General features: G+C 43.0%; 1 protein-coding gene across 1 annotated transcript in view; it reads left to right on the forward strand.

Annotated features, from left to right (window-relative positions):
- The window catches only part of LOC109288939 (protein SSUH2 homolog), a 23,114-nt gene extending 2,724 nt beyond the window's left edge, over positions 1-20,390 (forward strand). The window contains exons 2-13 of the mRNA XM_019504690.1: positions 2,011-2,078; positions 4,656-4,763; positions 6,307-6,382; positions 6,968-7,097; positions 7,512-7,572; positions 9,360-9,484; positions 11,908-11,970; positions 12,960-13,042; positions 14,649-14,741; positions 15,928-16,033; positions 17,295-17,402; positions 19,799-20,390. Coding sequence (XP_019360235.1) covers positions 2,011-2,078; positions 4,656-4,763; positions 6,307-6,382; positions 6,968-7,097; positions 7,512-7,572; positions 9,360-9,484; positions 11,908-11,970; positions 12,960-13,042; positions 14,649-14,741; positions 15,928-16,033; positions 17,295-17,402; positions 19,799-19,939 — 1,162 coding nt within the window. The 3' untranslated portion in view covers positions 19,940-20,390. The remainder of the gene's footprint in view (positions 1-2,010; positions 2,079-4,655; positions 4,764-6,306; positions 6,383-6,967; positions 7,098-7,511; positions 7,573-9,359; positions 9,485-11,907; positions 11,971-12,959; positions 13,043-14,648; positions 14,742-15,927; positions 16,034-17,294; positions 17,403-19,798) is intronic.
- Positions 20,391-20,721: the final 331 nt, after the last annotated feature.

A 20,721-nucleotide genomic window follows, 5' to 3' on the forward strand; every position in this document is an offset into this window, starting at 1 on the left:
CCCCAGCAGCAGCAGCGGCCATCAGGCACTCAAGACCCACTGTTGTCAGAGCCCCTCCATAGCACAGCATGGCCCTGGCTGTCTCAGACCCAGTGCTGGCTGTGTAGTTTGTGGTGGGCCCAGCTTGGCTCAGCTCAGGGCCATGCACCTTCAGCCAGCACTGGGCCACTTGAGCTGTCACCTGGGGCCCAGCAGTGCTTGTAGGGACTGTGTGTTGCACCGGGCCAGGTCTTGCCTCCACAGAATTGGCCCAGTCCAATGGCATGCGGGGCCCATGCACACAGAACCTGGCCCAGTGTGACATGCAGTCCCTGCGAGCAGTGCCAGACCCCAGGTGACAGCCTGAGTGGCCCAGTCCTGTCTGAAGGTGCACAACCTTGTACTGGGCTGGGTTGGGCCCACGCAATGTAGCATGGGGAGTCCCAGATGCCAGGTGGCCAGGGCCATGCTGTGCTGCCCAAGCACCCCGATGATGCTTCAGAGGGGGCTGTGGGCCATGCGGGGGGCAGATAGGGGACTCACCCCTCCTGAGTAGCCCCCCCCCAGAGTTCCCCGGTCCCCACTTACCTGGGATGGAGCCTGGATCACGCCGCAGCTTTGCACCACTCCTGCTTGCCCCCAGCACATGAATGCAGAGTGGTAGGGCAGCAGGGGCACCATTGAGATGCTCTGGCTGGATGCCAGAGCTTCTATGAAGGTCCAAGCCCTGACTTGCCTCAGGGCATGCTGGGGAATTATGCCCTGCCCTGCTTTTTTCTGTTTTTGGTTTGTTTTGTTTTGATACTTGGAAATCCACGTATTGAATTCAGAGCCTGCTCTGCAAATATGCAGTGTGGGGAACATTTTTTTCATTCTCAGCATGCCTCTTGCGGCATCTCAAACTGGTTTGAGACACTGCAAGAGGCATGTGTGCGTTGTCTGGACGCGCCCCTTGAGTTTTCTTTTGCAGCTGACTATTCCGTCATTCCAGCTGAATGTAGTTTCCCATATGACGCTTGATGCCTTCATTGGAGAGTGATGCTATGGAGGAAGTTTCTCTGCACTTCCCTCTTATCATTATCACCTTAGCCTTTCCTTGTTTCAGGTTTATTCAACTGTTCTTCTTCCAGACACTAACCGCAGCCAGAGACTCAGATAGAAATGAGATGATAATGAAATATGAAACAGGTGTAAGCACTGACTCCTTCTGTTCTCTTGTATTTCAAGCATTGACCATGAAAACAGACTTAGTTTAGTTGTGTAAAAGTATTACTTGGTCCCTGCTTTTGCAGAATCATTCCAGTTTGGTTTTAAGTTTTTGATCTCGCAGAAATCTTTAAACTGAACTTTCAGATACCGAGAATCTTTTTGGCAGTTGCTTTACGTATGAAAGCTAGTATTCTGTGCCACAACAGTTATTGAGAAATACAAAATGTCAAGGGCATTGCGTAGGCTAATAAGAGACAGATTTATTACACCATTTCATTTTAGATCAAATTTTTTAGGGTAATTTTACATACCTGAAGACAGGGTTCAGAAAGAAAATGCCAATTACCTTTGTGTGTGACATCTTCAATGACGTTACTATATTTGATGTCAATTATGTTCGAATTTTTTTTCCTCAAGAAATGGACATTTAATTGCATCAGAAGTCTTCTTTCAGAATCTGCATAGGAATATCCATCAGTTTACAGGTGTCATATTTCTTGAAACCTATGTGCAGCAGTCTGTAAATTAGAGTTATATCTGACTTGACTTGTGAAATACAAAGCTACCACACTTTATATCTTTCAAATTAATGGTTGTGCAACAGAAGCTAGTTACCTAATTCCTGATTTAGCAGCCTGATTTTTTTCAGTTGATGAGGACCTAGCGTTTCCATAGAGTTAAGCATTTTTCTTAGGATCTTGCTTTTTATGTCCTTCGGCATTGCTCCACTTTTCTTGTTTCTCCATGTCTGTAGCTGCATTGCCATCTTTCTATGCATTTATTCCGACACCTGTTTTCCTGTCTGTTTTTTATTTTGACCAGAGGTGTCAATCATCGGAGTTATGGAGCTGTTCATCAGAGCCATGAAGTAACCAATCAAGAACACTTCGGTAAGGAAAGTTAGCAATCTGTGACTATCATGATGATAGTGCAAAAACAGATGTCCAGAATGTATTGTAAATTATACGGCTACCATATCCTCAGTTGTTGCTAATCAGCAAAACTCCATTTGTAAAGTAAGGCTACACCAATTTACTTCAACTAAAAATCTGTCCATATCATTTAAATACCCTCTGAAGTTATTTGTAATCAATCTGGTTACAATCTGGTCCTAACATTTCTGCTAATGTACCTTAGAATTACAACACACTTAACTAGCTGCATTGGCCAAGTAATTCAGAGTCGGTTGAAGGAACTGTTGCATTCTTGCACTACTAAGTGTTACCATTTAAAGATGACTCTTTAATTAGACCCAACTCTTCAGGGTTACTGACATAGCAGGTTTTATGAGAGAGAGCTCTTTCTCCGAGTAGGGCAAAAAGAAACTCAATTTTTAGTACTGCATATAAAAGATCGGTGTTAGGGTACATGGATTTTTGGGGAGCGTTGGATCTGCAGCTGGAACAAGGCTTTAATCTGTGTCTCAGCAAAGCTGCTGACCACAAGGCTGAATGATATATTAAAAATAACTTTGTGAATGCTTAGGCAAGTAGGTTTTAACCATATAATAGTATTTTTGTGAGATATATAGGTTTTATATATAAGAGTTTGTTTATGAGTGCTTATGTTACGTAACCATTTTAAATTGTGTTAACTATTTTTCTGGAAAAAAGCAGCAATTAAGTCTGTGTGCTGTGAACCAGCTACGGCAAGAAGCAAAATAAGATACAGGGGTCCAAAAAAGGGTGGGGATGGCACAATTTGGGACAGAAAAACAGATTGGAATGTGGAAGATGACACATAACCAGTATGAACATATGCAAAATGGGTGAATGGTGTTTGGTAAAGAAACCTCCAAAGTCCGCCCATTGTCCGAAAGAAGGGAGTTCATGGCCCTAGACATGCGCTCATAGCAAAAAGCCATGTAAATGAGTAAAATGCATAGGCAATTCCATGCTAATGAAGCAAACAGTAAACAGAGATGGAGCTCGAGATGGGAGGAGAAATGGGTGGAACATAGGAGGGGCGAGGGTAGAGTGAATGTTAATGTGTATAAACCACAATGTACAGGCATACCTCGGAGATATTGCGGGTTCGGTTCCAGACCACCGCAATAAAGCGAATATCGCAATAAAGCGAGTCACACGAATTTTTTGGTTTCCCAGTGCATATAAAAGTTATGTTTACACTATACTGTAGTCTATTAAGTGTGCAATAGCATTATGTCTAAAAAAACAATGTACATACCTTAATTAAAAAATACGTTGTTGCTAAAAAATGCTAACCATCATCTGAGCCTTCAGCGAGTCGTAATCTTTTTGCTGGTGGAGGGTCTTGCCTCAATTTGTAAAAAACGCAATATCTGCGAAGCGCAATAAAGCGAAGCGCAATAAAATGGGGTATGCCTGTATAAATATGGGAGCTCATCCGAAGCTGTCTCTATATTGAATTAAGCTGTTGCGAGCAATGTGTGCAAGTAGTGTTTGCTCCCTGTCTGCTCTGGCTAATAAGTAGCAGGACTCATGAGTGATTGGATTGTCGTCTCCGTAGTTGTTGGGCGCCGCATGGAGTCGGGGTAACAATCGGGTTTTTTTGGTCATCTGTGGATTTCCTGAGGAACTCAAACCCCAAGGAAGCACAACTTACTGTTTGCTGAGTCAGTATTTGCTGAGGAGCTGAAAATGGACTTTTGTATAAAGTTCTTATTTTTATTAGAAACTCCAAAATCATCTTAATCGATGGGAATCAGTGCCCAGTCAGTGCAGAGTCATTTATATTGTTTGCTTTCAAGGTTGGTGCTTGTAAAATTGCTTTAAATAAAACTTTCACCTTGGCCCAATACATTGGAGCTAAACCCAGCAAGAGACTTTTTTTCTTCTGAAGAGCTCCATTTATCTGAACCTGAGAATATATTTACCACCTGATTCTCCCCATCTTTGATTCCTCATATTACCCTTACTGTTAGACAAAAAGATTTGACACAGCACCTTCTGAAATCTCATGGTATCTCTCTGGAAACATGTAGAGATATTGCTACTGAGTCGCATGAGTCATGGTTGGCTACAGGCAGATTAAAAACAACCCCTGAGTTCCCCTTGCATATCTATTTCAGCTACCCAAATATGGACTTTATTGAAGAGAGGTGACTTGGGTGTTTGCCCACAGTTTATCTGTACAGAAAGAAAAAAGAATAATATATTTCCCCAGGGTATACTTCATTTTGTGCGTGTGTATGCTGCCTTGGTCTGGCCAGAACCGAAAGAAGAAAGAATGACAGTGTGCAAGAGAAGTCTTAGTGTCATTTCCAGTGCAGCAAGAATCAAAGTGCCAGAGCTTCCACGAAAACAGAATTTCAGTACGAGATTTCAGGCCTATTTTGCATACACAGAGAAGTGTGATACAACTGGGTAGAGACCTGAGCCCGAAAGGCAGTACTCCCTGTATCCATTAGGTTCCTCATTGAGTTGTTGCATGGTTGAATAAGAACATTATGATAATTTTCTACTGCTAAATTTTTTGTCCGGTAGATGCCATTGCTCCTTATCACATTGCTCAAGCAGAAGGACCTTCTGCTCCCCACCCTCATCTGATAGACTATACGTCTGACTATGAAGGCACATTCCCTAGAAGTAGTGGTAAGTACACATCTATTCCCCTTCCTCCCCTTCGCCTCCACTACACTGTGACTTTTTTTTCCCTGTGGCTGTGTCTGTTCCTCTAAAACAATTCTGAGTGTTTTGTAACAAGTGCTTGTCACTGCAGGTGTTCTTTATATTCCCAAATGTGTTCTTTTATCCCTGGCATTTTGAAGGCTTAGCATTTGGATGACTAGAACATATTTGGGAAAGTGACTCGTTTCACCTGACCTTCTACTATAACTTTTTTTTTCAATGTAAAGCATTAAAGATAAAGATGCAATTAGGTGCACAGGTTGTAGTGTTCTTCATTCAATTAATCCCCAAATCAGCACTGTTTTAATACTAAAAATAAGAGAACTCATGGAAGAATCATGCAGCATTTCCCTCCCAAATCAATCTCTGTCAAGTGATGGGTGGAGTGGGAAAGGTAGTCCATTGGGATCAAACAGCTGTCAAGGTTTTTAAGGTTTCCCATTGATTGGAATAGGAGCTGATTCAGCACTTTGACAGATCTTGGCATGCTTTACATTTGAGGGGAGATAGAAGGGAAAGGCATGTTGAAGCTGTAATTTCAAGCAATTGCCACTCTTTTCTCCACTGAAATACTTCTCACTGTCTTCTACGGGTGTATGAAATCCCTATTCGATTCGGATTCAGGTTTGGCCCAAATCAGGGACAGTGGTTTGATTCATTGATTCGGATCACTGTTCCTGATTCAATTTGGATTTATCCAAATCTGCAGATTCAATGCTGATTCAGAGAGTCAGTGATTCGGACGCGGGCACAACTTTTAAATGTTTTTTCTACATACCTCGAGGTACCAGCGTGGCTTGTGAATGCTGCAATGCTGGGGCGGATGGAGCATCCCACAGGAGGGCAAGGGGGGCCCTCCACGTGCTCGATGGCGAACCTGAAAGTTGACTGGAAGTTCTTCCACTGGGGAGTGTGCTGGGGCCTGCCCCCTGTGCCTCCCTGGCTCGGTGATCGGCTGTGGGGGGACCCCAGGTGCCCCTCCAGACCCAGGAGGCATCAGTCGCTGAGCTGGAGGGGTGCTGGGGGGGCAGTGCTTCTGGTCCACTTCTGGGTCTGCTGCTGCACGTACTGAGGAGCCCCCTGAACATCTGTGGGACACTCCACGCGCCCCAGCACCACAGCATTCATTAGCTGCCTGGTACCTTGAGGTATGCAGAAAAATCATGTAAAGCTGTGTCTGTGTCCAGATCTCTGACTATTTCTGAGCCTCTCTGAATTGATTTGGAGAGATTAAAGGGTCCTTTGATTTGATTTGGATTTGGACGTTCGGCCACCGAATAGGGCCGAACCTCTGCCGAATTGAATTAGGGACCGAAGCTTTGCACAGCCCTACTGTCTTCCCCCCATTGGATCACTTTTCCTCTGACATTTCATTGGTCTCCTGTGCTGGCTGGAAAAAAATCTCATGGGCTAGGAAAGGAATCAATGTAACTTACCCTTCTGTCAAAAGCAGACAGGGGCTGAGGGAGAAGGAGCACCAACTTCTTTTTTCATTTTCTCACTACAGGAAGCGACGTACCACCCCCACCAGAGTTGCTTAACAAGCGTAAGGATGGGCCACCTCCATCACAAACAAACTGGAAGTAAGTTGCACACCTTCCTTTAGTGTCATGGCAATGGATAATGTTGACCTTACATCCTTTACGAAATAAGGGGATTGATACTAGTGAGGAACAACTGGTGCATGTGTATATTGAAGCCAATATGGATAGGGATTATCCTGCTTCTGGTGGTGTGGTTAGACTAGGTAACCTCTGAAGAGCCCTTCCAGCCTGCTTTTCTAGGATTCTATGACCATGGCAGACAGTTGGCTTGCTTCTCAAAAGAAGAGTGAAGGCTTTTTGGCCAAAAACCAGTCAAGAAACGTCAAGGGTCAAGAGCCAGTCAAGCTTTGGTCTTCTGCGTTCTGGAGGGCTCTTCTCCATTTACACACTTCTCAGATAATAAGTGAGTCCCTATAATACAAGGGTACATCAAGATATATTTGCATAACCACGATCAGCATGAGCACCTCTGGGTGTACTTAGACTTATGTCAGCAAACCCAGGGATTTTATATAAGCGTGTCTAACATTTGCATATGGTCCCATGTACCTTTGTAACTGATCCTTAGGACAAACACTTCCAGAGTCTCTTACCCCTGTTGTCTTTTATTTACTTATTTTTTAGCATTCCTGCTGTCTCAGAAGATACAGCCAGAGACGCTTTCATAAAGTATGCAGACAGTAAATTGTGCTATAGCAGAACTCCAGCCATAGAAATGGTATTTCGGGATCTAAAGCCATTTAACACCTACAGAGTAAGTTCATCTTTTACAACTTGGTCCGAGACAGATTCAAGTTGGTGGAATTTTTCCCACTGATTGCAATCGCAACTTGACTGATGCCTTCTTTGACAGATCTTGGCGTGCTTTACATTGTAGGGGAAACAGAAAGGAAAGGCAATAAGAGAAAGAAATAACAAGGAACACAAACCTGTCCTAATTACTTTATAAATCCTCAGCGATGGCTTGGTTTAGAACCTGCTATTGTAGGTTAATTATTTGATTGCATTGCGATGGCCTTTTGGTCAATGGAAAGGCTTGTTTCTTAGACTATACAGCTATAGTCTTAACTAGATTTTTTTACGGGCTGTATGAATAACCTCTTAACTCCTACACTGGAATTGTTACTTTTATTTTGTTTATAGCTTGTAATTAATTTTTTTTTTTTAGTATTCTCTGGAGACTTTCACTGAAACAAGGTGCACGGACGTGAAGACAGTGCCTTACAATGGTAAGTAGGCTCCTGGTATAAATCTTATATGATTTTTCTCTTCTAATGAAAATGTTTTCATGGCTGTGACACACATTTTTATGAGAAGACAATGAATAATGTGCTGAGGAAATGTGGCCTCTTAATCAGCTACCTAACTGCAGTTTTTAACAATACAATAGGCCCTTATAGAAATATTATGACCCTTCATTATACATACTAAGCATGATAGAAAATCCATGGGTCAAAAACTATCTTGGATATGGAGATAAATTAAATACCTGAAGAAAACCAATGAACATTCTGAGCTGTACTGAAGATTTCCACTTAATTATACTGTATTTCACATACATTTACAACAAAAGAGGTGAAACATTGACTAGGAGATGGCAAAGTGGAAGACATTTGGGTTCTGCTTTTAAGTCATGTCTCGAGTAGGTCACAGTTTTTCACTTGGAAGGATTCTTTTTTTAAATTGTTTTAAAAATGAAATATTTACAAGGAAATTTCAGTTTTTAAACATTTTGTTTTAATTAGTTTTTTTGGTTACATATTAGAATGAAACATTTTTAGTAGTCTTTTTTCAGGTTCCCCCCCCCCCTTTTTTTCAGGAAAAAAGACAGGAAAATTTAAAAAATAAAGAGATAAGCCCGTGGTCCCTCATTTTAATATGGATTGTAAGCTATCTGGAGTAGGGATTGCCTTTTCTCCCCCTGTTTTTGTACAGCATCAAGCACAAGTCTTGGCTTCACAGCTTTACTGCAAAATGAAAAAATAGTATGACAGAGGAAGGAGGAACCAAAGACAAACTCTGCAAAAATGATACCAAAAGCTGGTCTAAGTCTATCCCAACTGTGCAGTTGGCCCAATAGAAGAGGTCACCGACAGAAATTCTTGCCTCTAATTTTTTTTTCCAGTTTAATAAAGCATTTGAATAAGAAAAGTCATTCCTTTTTTGAAATCTGTAGGTTAAAAATTACTTGACCTTTAAGGATGTTTTGCGGGTTTTTTGGCTGTCTCTAGACGCACTACGTCTTTACTGGCGGATTTTATTTGGGGGCCTTATTATATTTGGGTTTGGAAAAGCACTGTTCCACAGGAAGAAAGTAGAAACAAATGCACTGCATTTGGTTTTCACACAGTGTATAACTTTGTTCTTTTCAAGATCCGTGCCCATTCTGTATGTCAGAGACACTTTTACAGGCAAACTGGACATGGAGCCAGTTCTATATGGCCTAGAAACTAAAAGAACTGGACTGTAACCCAGAAGACATACACCTAACTCTTCCAGTTCTTGCTCTATGCCTCAGTTTCCCTACCTATAAAATGGGGGTAATGATAGTAGCTTCCTTCACAAAGCACCTCAAGATCTACTGATGTAAAGTACAATTGAGAGCTAAGTAGACGTATTGTTAAGATCCAAATTTAGTACACTTGTGATTAATAATAATCTATAAACACTTATGAATGCACTTTACTACCAACGATTTCAACTGGGTCTGCTCATGAGAATGGATATGAGTGTCTCTAAAATTGGGGAGGATTAATTCTAAACAGTTAGATAAGCATAAATTAGCAGCTAATATCTTAGTAGGATTTATTATGAGTGTAATCACATTGTTTTATATAATTCTACTTAATGGGATAGAGCAGAAAATTAGTATAGATTAACAGAGGGATCTCTTGATATCTGACTTAACCATCTTAACAGGAAATCAACAGAATAGGCACAGATATGGCATGACTTAAATGCAGGTCTCAGAAGATATCTAGTGTTTTGTACTCACTGCAAATTCTGTCTCCCTCAGGTGAATTTGTTGACTCCTATATGCTTGGTGCTCCCCCGCTACTATGGAATATACAGGTGGAAGTTCCTCCTATGTTCACAGATCACATACAGAGAGTCAAAGTACCTCACACTTCATTAGTAAAGGTATCATAATAAATAACCTAATCCTGTGTTTTGGCAAGATTACCAGTTGATATGCTTAAAAAATAAAACGGTGGGTATTTTTTAGTCTTCACTGCTATGCTGTCACTGTTTCGACAGATAGAAATACACAGTGGCTAGTTAACAGGCGTGGTGGAAGCCTTGGATTAAACAGGAAATTGAAGTCTTCTGAGCCTGTGATCATATCTTACTCCAAGTTGGTTTAATTGTTCTTCCATTGAATACAGTGGTGGTACTTATCATGGCGCTCACTGGGAACAGAGGTAGGGCAGTGCTGAATATGTTTGAAAATCTCATTCATAGAGAAAGAAGGGAGGGCAGCTGTCCCGAAGCCTGTATACTGTTCCTCAGTAAAACAGGTTCTGGCTTCAGACCTTGCAATCCTTCCACGATGAGATGCCGTGCCAGCCTCCAGGATAGGTGAAGTAGGCAAAGTTAGGGATACACATGTAAAACATGTAGTATTTGCTGGCAATAATTCTCTTAAAAAAGGGCAATGTGACAACATTTCAGAGTTCGCTGTTGAACAACCGGAGACACCAAGTGCTTTCTATAACAGGCCACGGGCAAATGGTACATTTGTTGCACGTTATATGAGTTTCACGCAACAAATTCTCACATGCTAACTGGTCACACATTAAAATTATCACAGGATACTTCCATGCCACAAAGTTGCTGTGTCTGGTCTGCCATTTTATCCAGGGATAAAATAGTCTAACACCTAGCATGTTGCAATTCGTTGCATGGTACTCATATATAATGCGTGATTGTGGCCAGAGGCAGTTTGGTTAAGTCAGTACACAGTTGTTTAGGAGCTCCTGGACTCGTTCGTGTTTGTTCACAGGTGCAACTGAGTCGTGGTTTTCAGTGATAACATCTGTGTTGAAACTGAAAAGGATAGTGACAATATTCTGTGAAAAAGGACATGTCTTTCTAGAGCTAAACATCATAAAAGAAGAGTCAAAGAAGCCAACAACATGACAAAGGCAGTTGTGTCTAAGATCTCTGAAATCAGTTGTTTTGCTTCCAAGTGATGTATCAAAATCTGGTTGCGAATGCTCTTCCAGTTTGCTTCTGGAAATAACCTACATAACAAAGAAGGTTTTGTTTCTTCTGATAGTTCTGAGAGGAAGAAGAGAACCAGAATAAACTTGTCACCGGTGAGGTTGCTCCACTTATTTATGTGGATATGCCTTTGAGCAACAGCAGCTTGATGCAACTGCAGTTATTTGAAGAATGTGGAAAAATCTACAGAGGAGGAAACGCTGAACATTGTACTGACAGATCCTGCTAAACCACTAGTGACAGTCTTTGTCTTGTTTTGAATGCTGGGCAGAGCCATCAAATAGGAAATATTTTCTTTTTGCTTTCTTCTTTCAATAAGGGAAGAAAACTTTCAGGTTTTCATTTTTGGTGCCAGCTTTGCAATTGAAAAGGCAGAAATTGAGATTGGCTTCCACATCACACTTCAGCTGATTGTGTTTATTGCTTCTGCCGAGTGTTATTTTACTCCTAGATATTTCATTTTAGCCCACAATGGTGTTCAGGACTGGAGAACAGAGAGGATCTTCTTGCTAGTGATTTGCTATCCTATGTGGGAGAAACTTAGAGGTTAATCTGAAGTGAGATGGTGTGGTTGATAAAGAAAAGCAGTGCCAAATCAACCACACCATCTCGCTTCAGATTAATCAGCAGTGCCAAATCAATTCTGTGACTGGAAACTGGCAGTCTGTCTTGGAAAGGCCTTTTGATTTCACCAGGCTACATGGAATTGAAAATAGGCATAGACAAGATCCAGTGGACAAGCTCTGTTCACTTTTCTATAGGAAAAAAGGACTTTAAAAAGGTGTGGAGTTTTTAGATCAAGTTTATATTGCAAAGAAAAAGAGTCAGGGGAGTGGGAGCATAAGGAGAAGAGTAACAAAGGGTGTGGGGAAAGGATGGGTGGGGATCATCAGAAGATAAGGGAGAAGCTATGCCCACACCCATCTCACTCACGTGACGGGTCGTTGGCCTATTTGTGTTGTGGCACATTGCAGGGGCTGAAGCCGATGTTCTTGTGGACCCTCTCACAAAAGTCAGTCTGCAGAACAGAAATGTGGTACTTCACAGTGTAATGTAGGACCTGCGGTAGGAGGGCTGCAATGTAGCTGTACAGCTCTTCAAGAACCTTGAATGAGCGACCCTAGATAAGTGCAAAGAATGAGCGCCTATGATGATACCCTAGTGAAACCCTTTGATCACTGATCGTCCATGTTTTATAGGACGGGGGGTGTGGAGGAGGAATGTTTCATATTACTTTGTTTGAGAATGGATAGGCAGCCAGACTGAATATTGTATGCACCAAATAAAAGAAATGTAAAGCATGTGCTTCCCTTTGAAGTGTCTTTCTTTTTTACTTTAAGGGCTGTTTTGACTGTGCAGCGTCAGGTAGGGTTCGCTGCTGGAAATGCAACGGGCGAGGTCAGGTAAGTCGTCGCATCCAAAAGAATCCTTTCCTAGTGCTGAATGCATCTTGGGGAGGGGTGCTAAAAGGTGACCCGGGCAAGCACCTGGGATCAAATAGTGTTGAGGTGAAAGGAAGGAGAATCATCTTGGTTGTGAGGTGTTCACTCAGGGAATTTTCCAAGTGGTTACAGTGACCTCAATTAATGGGCCTACCTGCCTAGTGAGGTGCTAAAGCCATGGATAGATGTTACATTTGTAGTGCCAAATCCATCCTTGTAGTGATTAAAGGGAGCATACAGCCATTCAAGCTGTTTGTAGCACTGCAGAGATGCTGAAAGCGCTACAGAATAGTTGTACTTTCAAGGAGCAACATCTGTATTTCATAGCTCTAGGTGTAATGCCCAGGCCGTCCTGGGGTGGGAGAGCTGCTATGGGGGGCCCTGGTGGAGATGGGCTGGCTTCACATCCAGCCGCTCGCCACCCCCCACCACCGCCCCGTCCAGGCCCTGCACCCCGCCACAGTCATCTCTGTACAGTTACACGTAGCACTATGGGAGTATCTAGGACCCCCAGCATCCCAGAGTCCTCTGCTCTTCCTCCCACCCAAGGGAAGCAGAGGCAGAGTGGCTGGGTCTCTGATAGCCCACTCGGTGGTGAGCTGTCAGGCAGCCTGCTGCTGCCGTAGCCAACAAAGTTACAGCTCTGCTGGCCGTGTGGCTGCAGGCTTGCCTGGGCTTTGCTGATCAGCTGCTTGGTGGACCCCGGGCAGGGGAGGTTCTGCACAGCCCCCGTATACGTCCAGCCACAGAGCTGGGCAGCTGGGGACTCTGCCATCCAAGCACTGACACCTGCCTCCTTCCCCTCCAGGGGTGAGGACAGGCTATCTGTGACCAGGTTCCCCATTGACCAGGGTCCTTATACTTCCCATAGAAGGAAATAGTAACTGTAATCTCATCAGACTGCCCAGGTCGGATTGTATTTATTTGACTTTTCCATGTAATCAATTTAGATAGAGTGCTGGGTGTGTCATGGTAATCGGACGTGGGGCAATGATAACAGGTGTTCACACTGCTCAGGACGTGGCTGCGAAAGGTGAGTCCATGCTTAAGGAGAAGCCAGATGAGCACTTCTTTAGGTGAATTAGCATCAGGGTCTAATTACTGCGTGTTAGCAGCAGAAGTGAAATACCTCTGTGTTCAGGGGCAGCTCTGAGTTGGGCCCTCAGGTGAGGCTGAGTGACCTAACCTAGCTGTGTAAGTACTTATTAGACTAAAGCAACATGAGATATTCTTAGGAGGGGGTTGGTGCTAAGTTGAGCTGGACAAAGCTTTTTGCCAGCAACATTTTTGGGGTGGAAAAATGCTGATTGGATGACCTCAAAATCTTTTGGACTTGACATCATTTATTCTTTCAACCCCTCCCCCCAAATGCTGGAAATCAAAGCATTTCTGCATTTCGTGTACAAAATGTTTAAATGTTTCAATTCATTGTGGTATTTGTTTAGCTATTTCTTTAAATTATAACCAGTCAGAATAAACCAGTTTCTCCTTCAATTTTTTGGCATCGCTGCTATGCAACTATGGTTCATTTCTGTAGGTCTCTTCCTAAGACTTGCATGAGTTCCCAGCAGAGTCCAGTACTCACCAGGCCACAGGTTAGGCATTATCCAGTCCCCTCTGCAGTTCTCCTTTTGAAGGTGACTCTCTGGACTGCCAGGAGAGGGCCAGGAGGCAGAGAGCAGTTTGGAGAGTGTGTGGCTCATGAGCTAGATGCTGCCTTGAAAGCGGGGAGCCTGGGTTCCAGGCTGGACCCTTGCAACCAATGGGGCAGAAATGTCCTCCCTGCTCTGTACCCATTTTAGACAATGGATATTAGCTGTAATGTGAAGTGGCTCAGCTTCAAGAAGAGGGTTGGAAAGGGAACTAGCTAATCTGCAGCTTGGTGGTTAGAGTGCTATGCTGGCGGTTCAGGTTCAATTCCCCAGGGGGACCTAGAACCTGGCGCTTCATTTCTTCGTGACTTCCCTATCCATTAGCTTAGTGAGCTAAAATAGTATGCATTGTTGTGACCTGTCTGACTTTTGGGACTTCTGCTCACTCCGCTACAGGTATACAGAGCCACAGGCTGATTAGCCATGTGGTGGATGTTTGCCTTGTGACTGATCTCTCTCTCTCTCTACTTGTATATCATGGTGTTTTCCTTTGGTTAATTGTCTCTGTTTTTTTAGATAGCGCTTCAGTGGCAAAAGCATCATCCGTACCGGAAGGGTAGCACTGAATCTCTGCGCTAGGAGAACATTTTTTTTAGTGTTTTGGTAGCATCAGCTGCCCAATACATTGCTGTGAAATTGTACTGTTGCTATGAGAATTACTGTTAGAAGGTGAATGTGGAGTTAAAGAGAAGAGACTACACTGATTACGTCACATAGAGCTTTATTTTTTTTCAATATTTATTTAGAACATGACCCTGAAAATACTTACCTGTGTGTTACCAGTCAGTAGGGTGACAACTTCAGTGAATTCAGTTCCTTCACTGGGGATTCATCCCGGCAGTAAAGCATATTCCAAATTATGCATGTGATCTGGATTGGACTCCTAAATTGATGTCAGTGTGCACATACACATACCAGATTAAATACATATGAAATTACTGTTGTGATAATGAAACGGATGGTGAGACTCTTTTTCTTTGCCTGCAGATGCATCATTTGCTCTGGTGAGGGGCTCAAGAAATGTGACACCTGTGAAGGAAGAGGACAAATGCTGTCTTACACTGAGCTGCAAGTCAAATGGCAAGTCTCATATAAATGAGAAAGTCTTAGTTCCCACTCTGTTTTTTCTGTCCATGACACAATCAGTATTTAACAGGCCAATATTCTGAGACGTGGGGGCAAGATTGGGGGTGTTGATGTCCTGCAGGAAGGGAAACATTGGGTCTTCAAGAACATGGTGAGTTTTTGAGCATCTGACTGCTCATACACACACAACGGCAAACTACATTTGAGATATAAAATACGTTATATATATAAAATATTTTCTATATATAATATATATATTTTTATATATTTATTATAAATAATATATATTTATTATATATATACTGTGTGTGTGTGTGTGTGTGTGTGTGTGTGTGTGTGTGTGTGTGTGTGTATATATATATATATATATATAGGAAGGCTTATTTGAAGAAACCTGGGTAGTGTAGGTGTGTGATCACATTTGCATGTGCTTGTGGCAAGCCAGGGTAGATCTTGTGAAAACTTACAGAAGGCAGAATGGAAACTTAAAAATAATCCTTCTCCAAATATAGTATCACAGTTATATACTTAAACAGATCCCATGTAAGCAGCTCAGCTCCTGGTGTTCTGCCAACAGCAAATAAAGATAGGTGAGGAATGGGCTCCATGTCATATTACTGAATCATTGATAGTTATTCAGGGAGGACCCCCCTGCAGAATTGGAGGGTAATTCTAAGCTAGTGCTCTATCTTGTTTGACTCTCTTGGTCTCTATATTGAATTATAATTCAATTAATGCTGGTTTGACTTTAAAACTTATTTGTTATTCATGTGCTGGCCCTGACATCTGCTTACAAAGTTTTGCTATGTTTATTGTTTTATTAATCCCTTTTTCAAAGCGGAAAGCAAAGTGCAAAGTTGATTCACTTTGGTACAAAGAACATAGACAAATAAGCCACCTTGATGTTGGTAACAGAAGTGAGGACTCACTGCCACTGTAATCTGTAAATCTCAAAGCCCAAAGCAGCACGCCTCCGAGTTATCATTAGAAAAATAAAAATAAAACCTTGTGTTTATTCTGAAACATCTACTACTGGGGACTTACGAACTGATGGATGAAGTCCTCTAACAACTCAGCTTTGTGGAATATTGTGATCTTTTAATACAGGAACAAGTTAGGAAGCGGGCCTCAAATCCATTTTCAGTCACTAATAGAAATATTTGTCTCCTTGTCCTTATAGGAAAAATAACATTTTTGAATATGTGGTGGACCAGAAATGTGGGTTTCCTGCCAAACACTTCAAAGCTGTCGGGGGAGAGAAGATATTTGTTGATGAACAAGCCATGGTAGTTAAACTCTGCACTCCGATACCTATTAAAATGACACAATGACAGAACAACCTGCGCTACTTGAGTTGGAGTTTCAAAGAATTCACACTTGAAAAATCAAAGAAGGAATCTGAAAACCAAAACCAAGTGTTTTGTTTTCCTCTTTACCAATATAACAACACCACTTACTTTTTCAGTACAGTATTTTTTTGTTTTCTTTTGATTTTTGCTTTACTAAGAAAGGAAAATTGTGTGTATAAAAGGACTTGGTGCCAAATACTTTTTAGTCAATCCACAGTGCTGGCATAATTTTCAGAGCCACTGAGCAATCCCAAATCCCAAATGAAATCAAGGCAACTGAGAAGTGTTTAGCACCTTTCAGAAATCAGGCCACATCTCATGATAGAGGACAATCCTATGGTTTTGGAAATCAGATCAGATTTTGCAGCTTGTAGGTTGTAGGTCTTTTTCCGCCAGTTTACATGTTGTCAGGAGCTTTCAAGAAGAAAATGTAGAAATGTAAATACAGTTTCTTCTTATCCTACTGGCTGCTCATGTAGAAGCAGGGCATCTCTTTCAAACTGGTTCTGTGTTCAGACAATGCCTTGCAAAATAGTACCCCACATGTTACTGAAGTACAAATAGCAATAACAAGAGACCACCTTTAGAGAGAGCCTGGTAAATAAATTGTTTCTGGAGCACGCTTCATCTTACACAAACCGACCTTTGTAGCAGCTACAAAAGAGGTGACAAACACTGATTTCCTTCAGGATAGATGATGACTACATTGCAATTTTGGTACAAGCTGCAAACAAAGCTATAGTCAAGTGTGAACACATTACTGGGAATCCTATTCAGTGAAGTCAGAGAATACTTTCTGTACCCATGTACACGGGCTATATAGGGTATAAAACAGCACTTCCCCCTGTCTGACTTAACCTTAAAACAAACCCTTTAGTTTTTAAAAAGTGCAATTACATACTCGAGCTTGGAAAATGCTGGGGAAAGATACCAGGAAAGAATGCTATCATTTTCTTTACAACTACTTTGAGGTATGTGAGAGAAATCCTACAGAACTGTATTCAAGCGGGTTGCTTTCCTTCATGCAAGCAGGCCCATTGAAGTGACTGGGCAAGATCCCCGGGTGGTGTCATCTGTCGTGGTTCTATTGGTGTAGCTTGCTGATGTGCCCTAAAACCCAGGACTGGGATGGGCCCAGTATTTGGAAACAACTGTGATCCCTCTTCTGTATTTGTGTTAAATGTTCTCTTTTCCCCAGGTTTATCCTGTGGTGAATTTTCCCGATCCTTCCGTAAATCAAGCTTCCCAAAATGCTATTCAGCAACACCATGCTCAGTTTGCATCTGCAGCTCGTGTGCTGCGACAGGTGAGTTAGCCCGAGTCTAACAACAAGGCAAGTAATTTGTGGAAAACAGACTGTATCCACTTTCAGGTAGTCTTAGTGATATTGTTGCCAAGATAGTCTAGGAAATGTGTGAGAGGCAAGGGTTTTTGTGGGCAATATCTTTTATTGGACCAACTGCCTGGTTGGGATAGACATGACAAGCTTTCAAAAGCAATATGATCTTTGGGTGGGTCCAGTTCTTTGGGCATGTGGTTTGCAGTGCCAAAATTTGACATCCCAGTGTCAAAAACACTGCTGCTAAAACAGAAAGTGCTGTGATGCATGCGGCAGCAGCGTGCACCACCAGAAATGGAGCCTGGCCAACCAGAGCTACATTCTGGCTGCTAGCCAGGCTTTGAGTGGCCAGATCGGTGCCACTGATGCCCAGGGAGGCCCTCAGGACCCCAGATAAGGTTGCTGAGGCTAGTACAGGTGCTGGCCCAGTCTTTCCTACTCCACCTCCCTTATCCCACTGGGGTCAATTTGCTGCACGCTGGAATGCACATGCAGGGGCATTCTCTGGGACAAAAAGCAGTGGCACAAACTATTTGCTTTGCGGGAAATGCATGCTCCTGCACGTGCATGCTCATCTGGATGTGCCCTTTGAGTCTATCCTAACCATGCAGTTCATCCAATAAAGATATCACCTACAACAACCCTTGCCTCTCTGGGGTGCACAGTGAGCAGTTTGTGCTGGAGTTTATTCATAGATTCATAGATTAAGGGTCGGAAGGGACCTAGTAGATCTTCTAGCCCGACCCCCCGCCAGGGCGGGAGAACAATAAAAAACCCCAAAAAGAGAAATGGGACTCAAACGAGTTCAGCCAGGTAGGCATCCAGCCTCTTCTTAAAGACCCCCAGGGTAGGGGCCAGCACCACTTCCCTTGGAAGTTGGTTCCAGCTCCTAGCCGCCCTAACCGTGAAGTAGTTTTTGCGGATGTCCAATCTATACCTCCTCTCCATCAACTTGTGCCCATTACTCCTTGTTATGCCAGCGGGCGCTAGGGGAAACAGCGTCTCCCCCAAACCCTTCTGGTCCCCCCTAGTGAGTTTATAGACGGTCACCAGGTCCCCCCTCAGCCTTCTCTTGTGGAGGCTGAATAGGTTCAGGTCCCGCAGTCTCTCACTGTAGGGTCTGCCCTGTTGTCCCCGGATCATGCGGGTGGCCCTCCTCTGGACCCTCTCCATGTTGTCCACATCCCTCTTGAAATGGGGCGCACAGAACTGGACACAATACTCCAGCTGTGGCCTGACCAGCGTCGCATAGAGGGGGAGGATCACCTCCTTGGCTCTACTCGAGATGCACCTGTGGATGCACGACAAGGTCCGGTTAGCCCTGCCAACCATGACCTCGCATTGTCGGCCCATGTTCATCTTGGAGTCAATAATGACTCCAAGATCCCTTTCTGCCTCCGTGCTCTCGAGTAAGGAGTTCCCCATTGTGTAAGTGTGCTGCTGGTTCCTACTGCCCAAGTGCAGCACCCTGCACTTGTCCGTATTGAAACGCATCCTGTTCCTGTTAGCCCACCCCTGTAACCTATCCAGATCCCTCTGCAATCTCGCCCTCCCTGCTAGCGTGTTCACCTCCCCCCAAATTTTGGTGTCATTTTCAGTTCAGGATATTGCTCCTGAACGCAGCACTTGCACATGCACCTGGGACCTCAGCACATGTGGAGCAGGCCTGCACATGTATTTTGCTGCATGTTAACTACTCCATTGTAGGATAGTACTTGTGTCAGGCAGTACTATCCTACAGTGGACTTAATTAGTTTACTGCAGCCTAAAAGCCCTGGATATGTAGACAATGATGCTTAACTGCCAAGCTAATTAGTTGGTTCCGCAGTGAAGCATTTTGTGTAGATGCACCCTGTATCAGCTTATCGAGTCTAACTGTTGCCGTTTAGATATTTTAAAAAATTCTTCAAGCATCAGAGAAAAAGCTCTGCATTTAGCTGGACAATGCTATATATTAAAAGGATTTTCTTAGGCACCTGAATATCAAGAAAAAATCAACCCTTGATGGGAAAGAATTCAGTAACTAAATGAAATTCAGTAAAATAAGGGGTGTAAAAAGAGAATTGATGTCGAGTTAGAGGATGGGAGTGGAAGACACATGCTCCTGAGTTGAAATATTAGTTCTGCACCTGAATTGTTGTGTGTTACTTTGGCAAGTCTTCACACCTCAAATTCCCAACCTGTATACAGGGATTTAACATTCACACTTGCACCAGGGTAGTATACTAAGTAGTAATTCTCTAGGGTTTAAAAGATGTTAAATACTATATAAAGCACTTGTGAGAATCTAATTCTGAGAGGCTATACATCCTCCTATACTATAAAGACATGGATTCATTATTTTTGTACTCTTTCTTTTTCAGAGGCAAACCATTGAGTTAATTTTTCTCACACAAGTGGAGTATGAATGGAAGGGGACACTGTATTCCTACTATGTCTATGGAAATGAAAATGAGGTGTATGCAGAACATTACCCCCAAAAATGTTGCTGCTCCGTCATGTAACTCACACATCAGTCCTCAGGACTCCAAGGTGGATGGCTTGCTTTCCAGAACCGAACGAGCGAAGACATCATCTAACAATGTGCTCAGTTGTTTTTAGTTTGCTGTTGAAGACCACATACATTGGTTGAGGTGCAATGGGAAAGGAAGGGGAGAATGAGAAGGCCTAGCAAGCAGATTCCCAGATTGGAATCTAGACTGCATGCATGTTGCAGTCTTTCTGGAAGTTTTGCTATGGACGTTGCTGCCTCTACCCTGTCAGTGGTAAAAAATTCAGCTATGAGTACAACAGTGTTTAATTATGGTCGGAAGGCTGTGTAGACATGTACTTATTGACCAACTAAAGAAGACATATCTACATAGAGCACAAGCTTTCGTGTACCAAGTTCACTTCATCAGATGCACAGCATACATACCCTGTTCATTTACTTAATAAAGGTGCATATCTACCCTACCTTCTGACTGACTCAGACTAACATGACTAACTATCTCTCTTCATTTAATTACGTTACCTTGTATGGCACTACTCAAGCATATATGGCACTACTCCCGGGTGAGGGAGATTCGTTACCCTCCATCGAAGCTGATCTTGTGAAGGAACACCTTGACAGGCTGGATACCTTCAAGTCAGCCGGCCCTGACGGTTTACACCCAATGGTACTCAAAGAGCTGGCAGACATCATACCTCACCCCCTGGCACAGCTCTTTGAGAACTCCTGGGGCTCTGGTGAAGTGCCTGAGGATTGGAAGAAGGCCAATGTGGTGCCTATTTTCAAAAAAGGGAG

This window comes from Gavialis gangeticus, unplaced genomic scaffold (assembly GCF_001723915.1).
Source record: "Gavialis gangeticus isolate Ggan-Ray unplaced genomic scaffold, GavGan_comp1, whole genome shotgun sequence".
Taxonomy (NCBI): domain Eukaryota; kingdom Metazoa; phylum Chordata; order Crocodylia; family Gavialidae; genus Gavialis; species Gavialis gangeticus.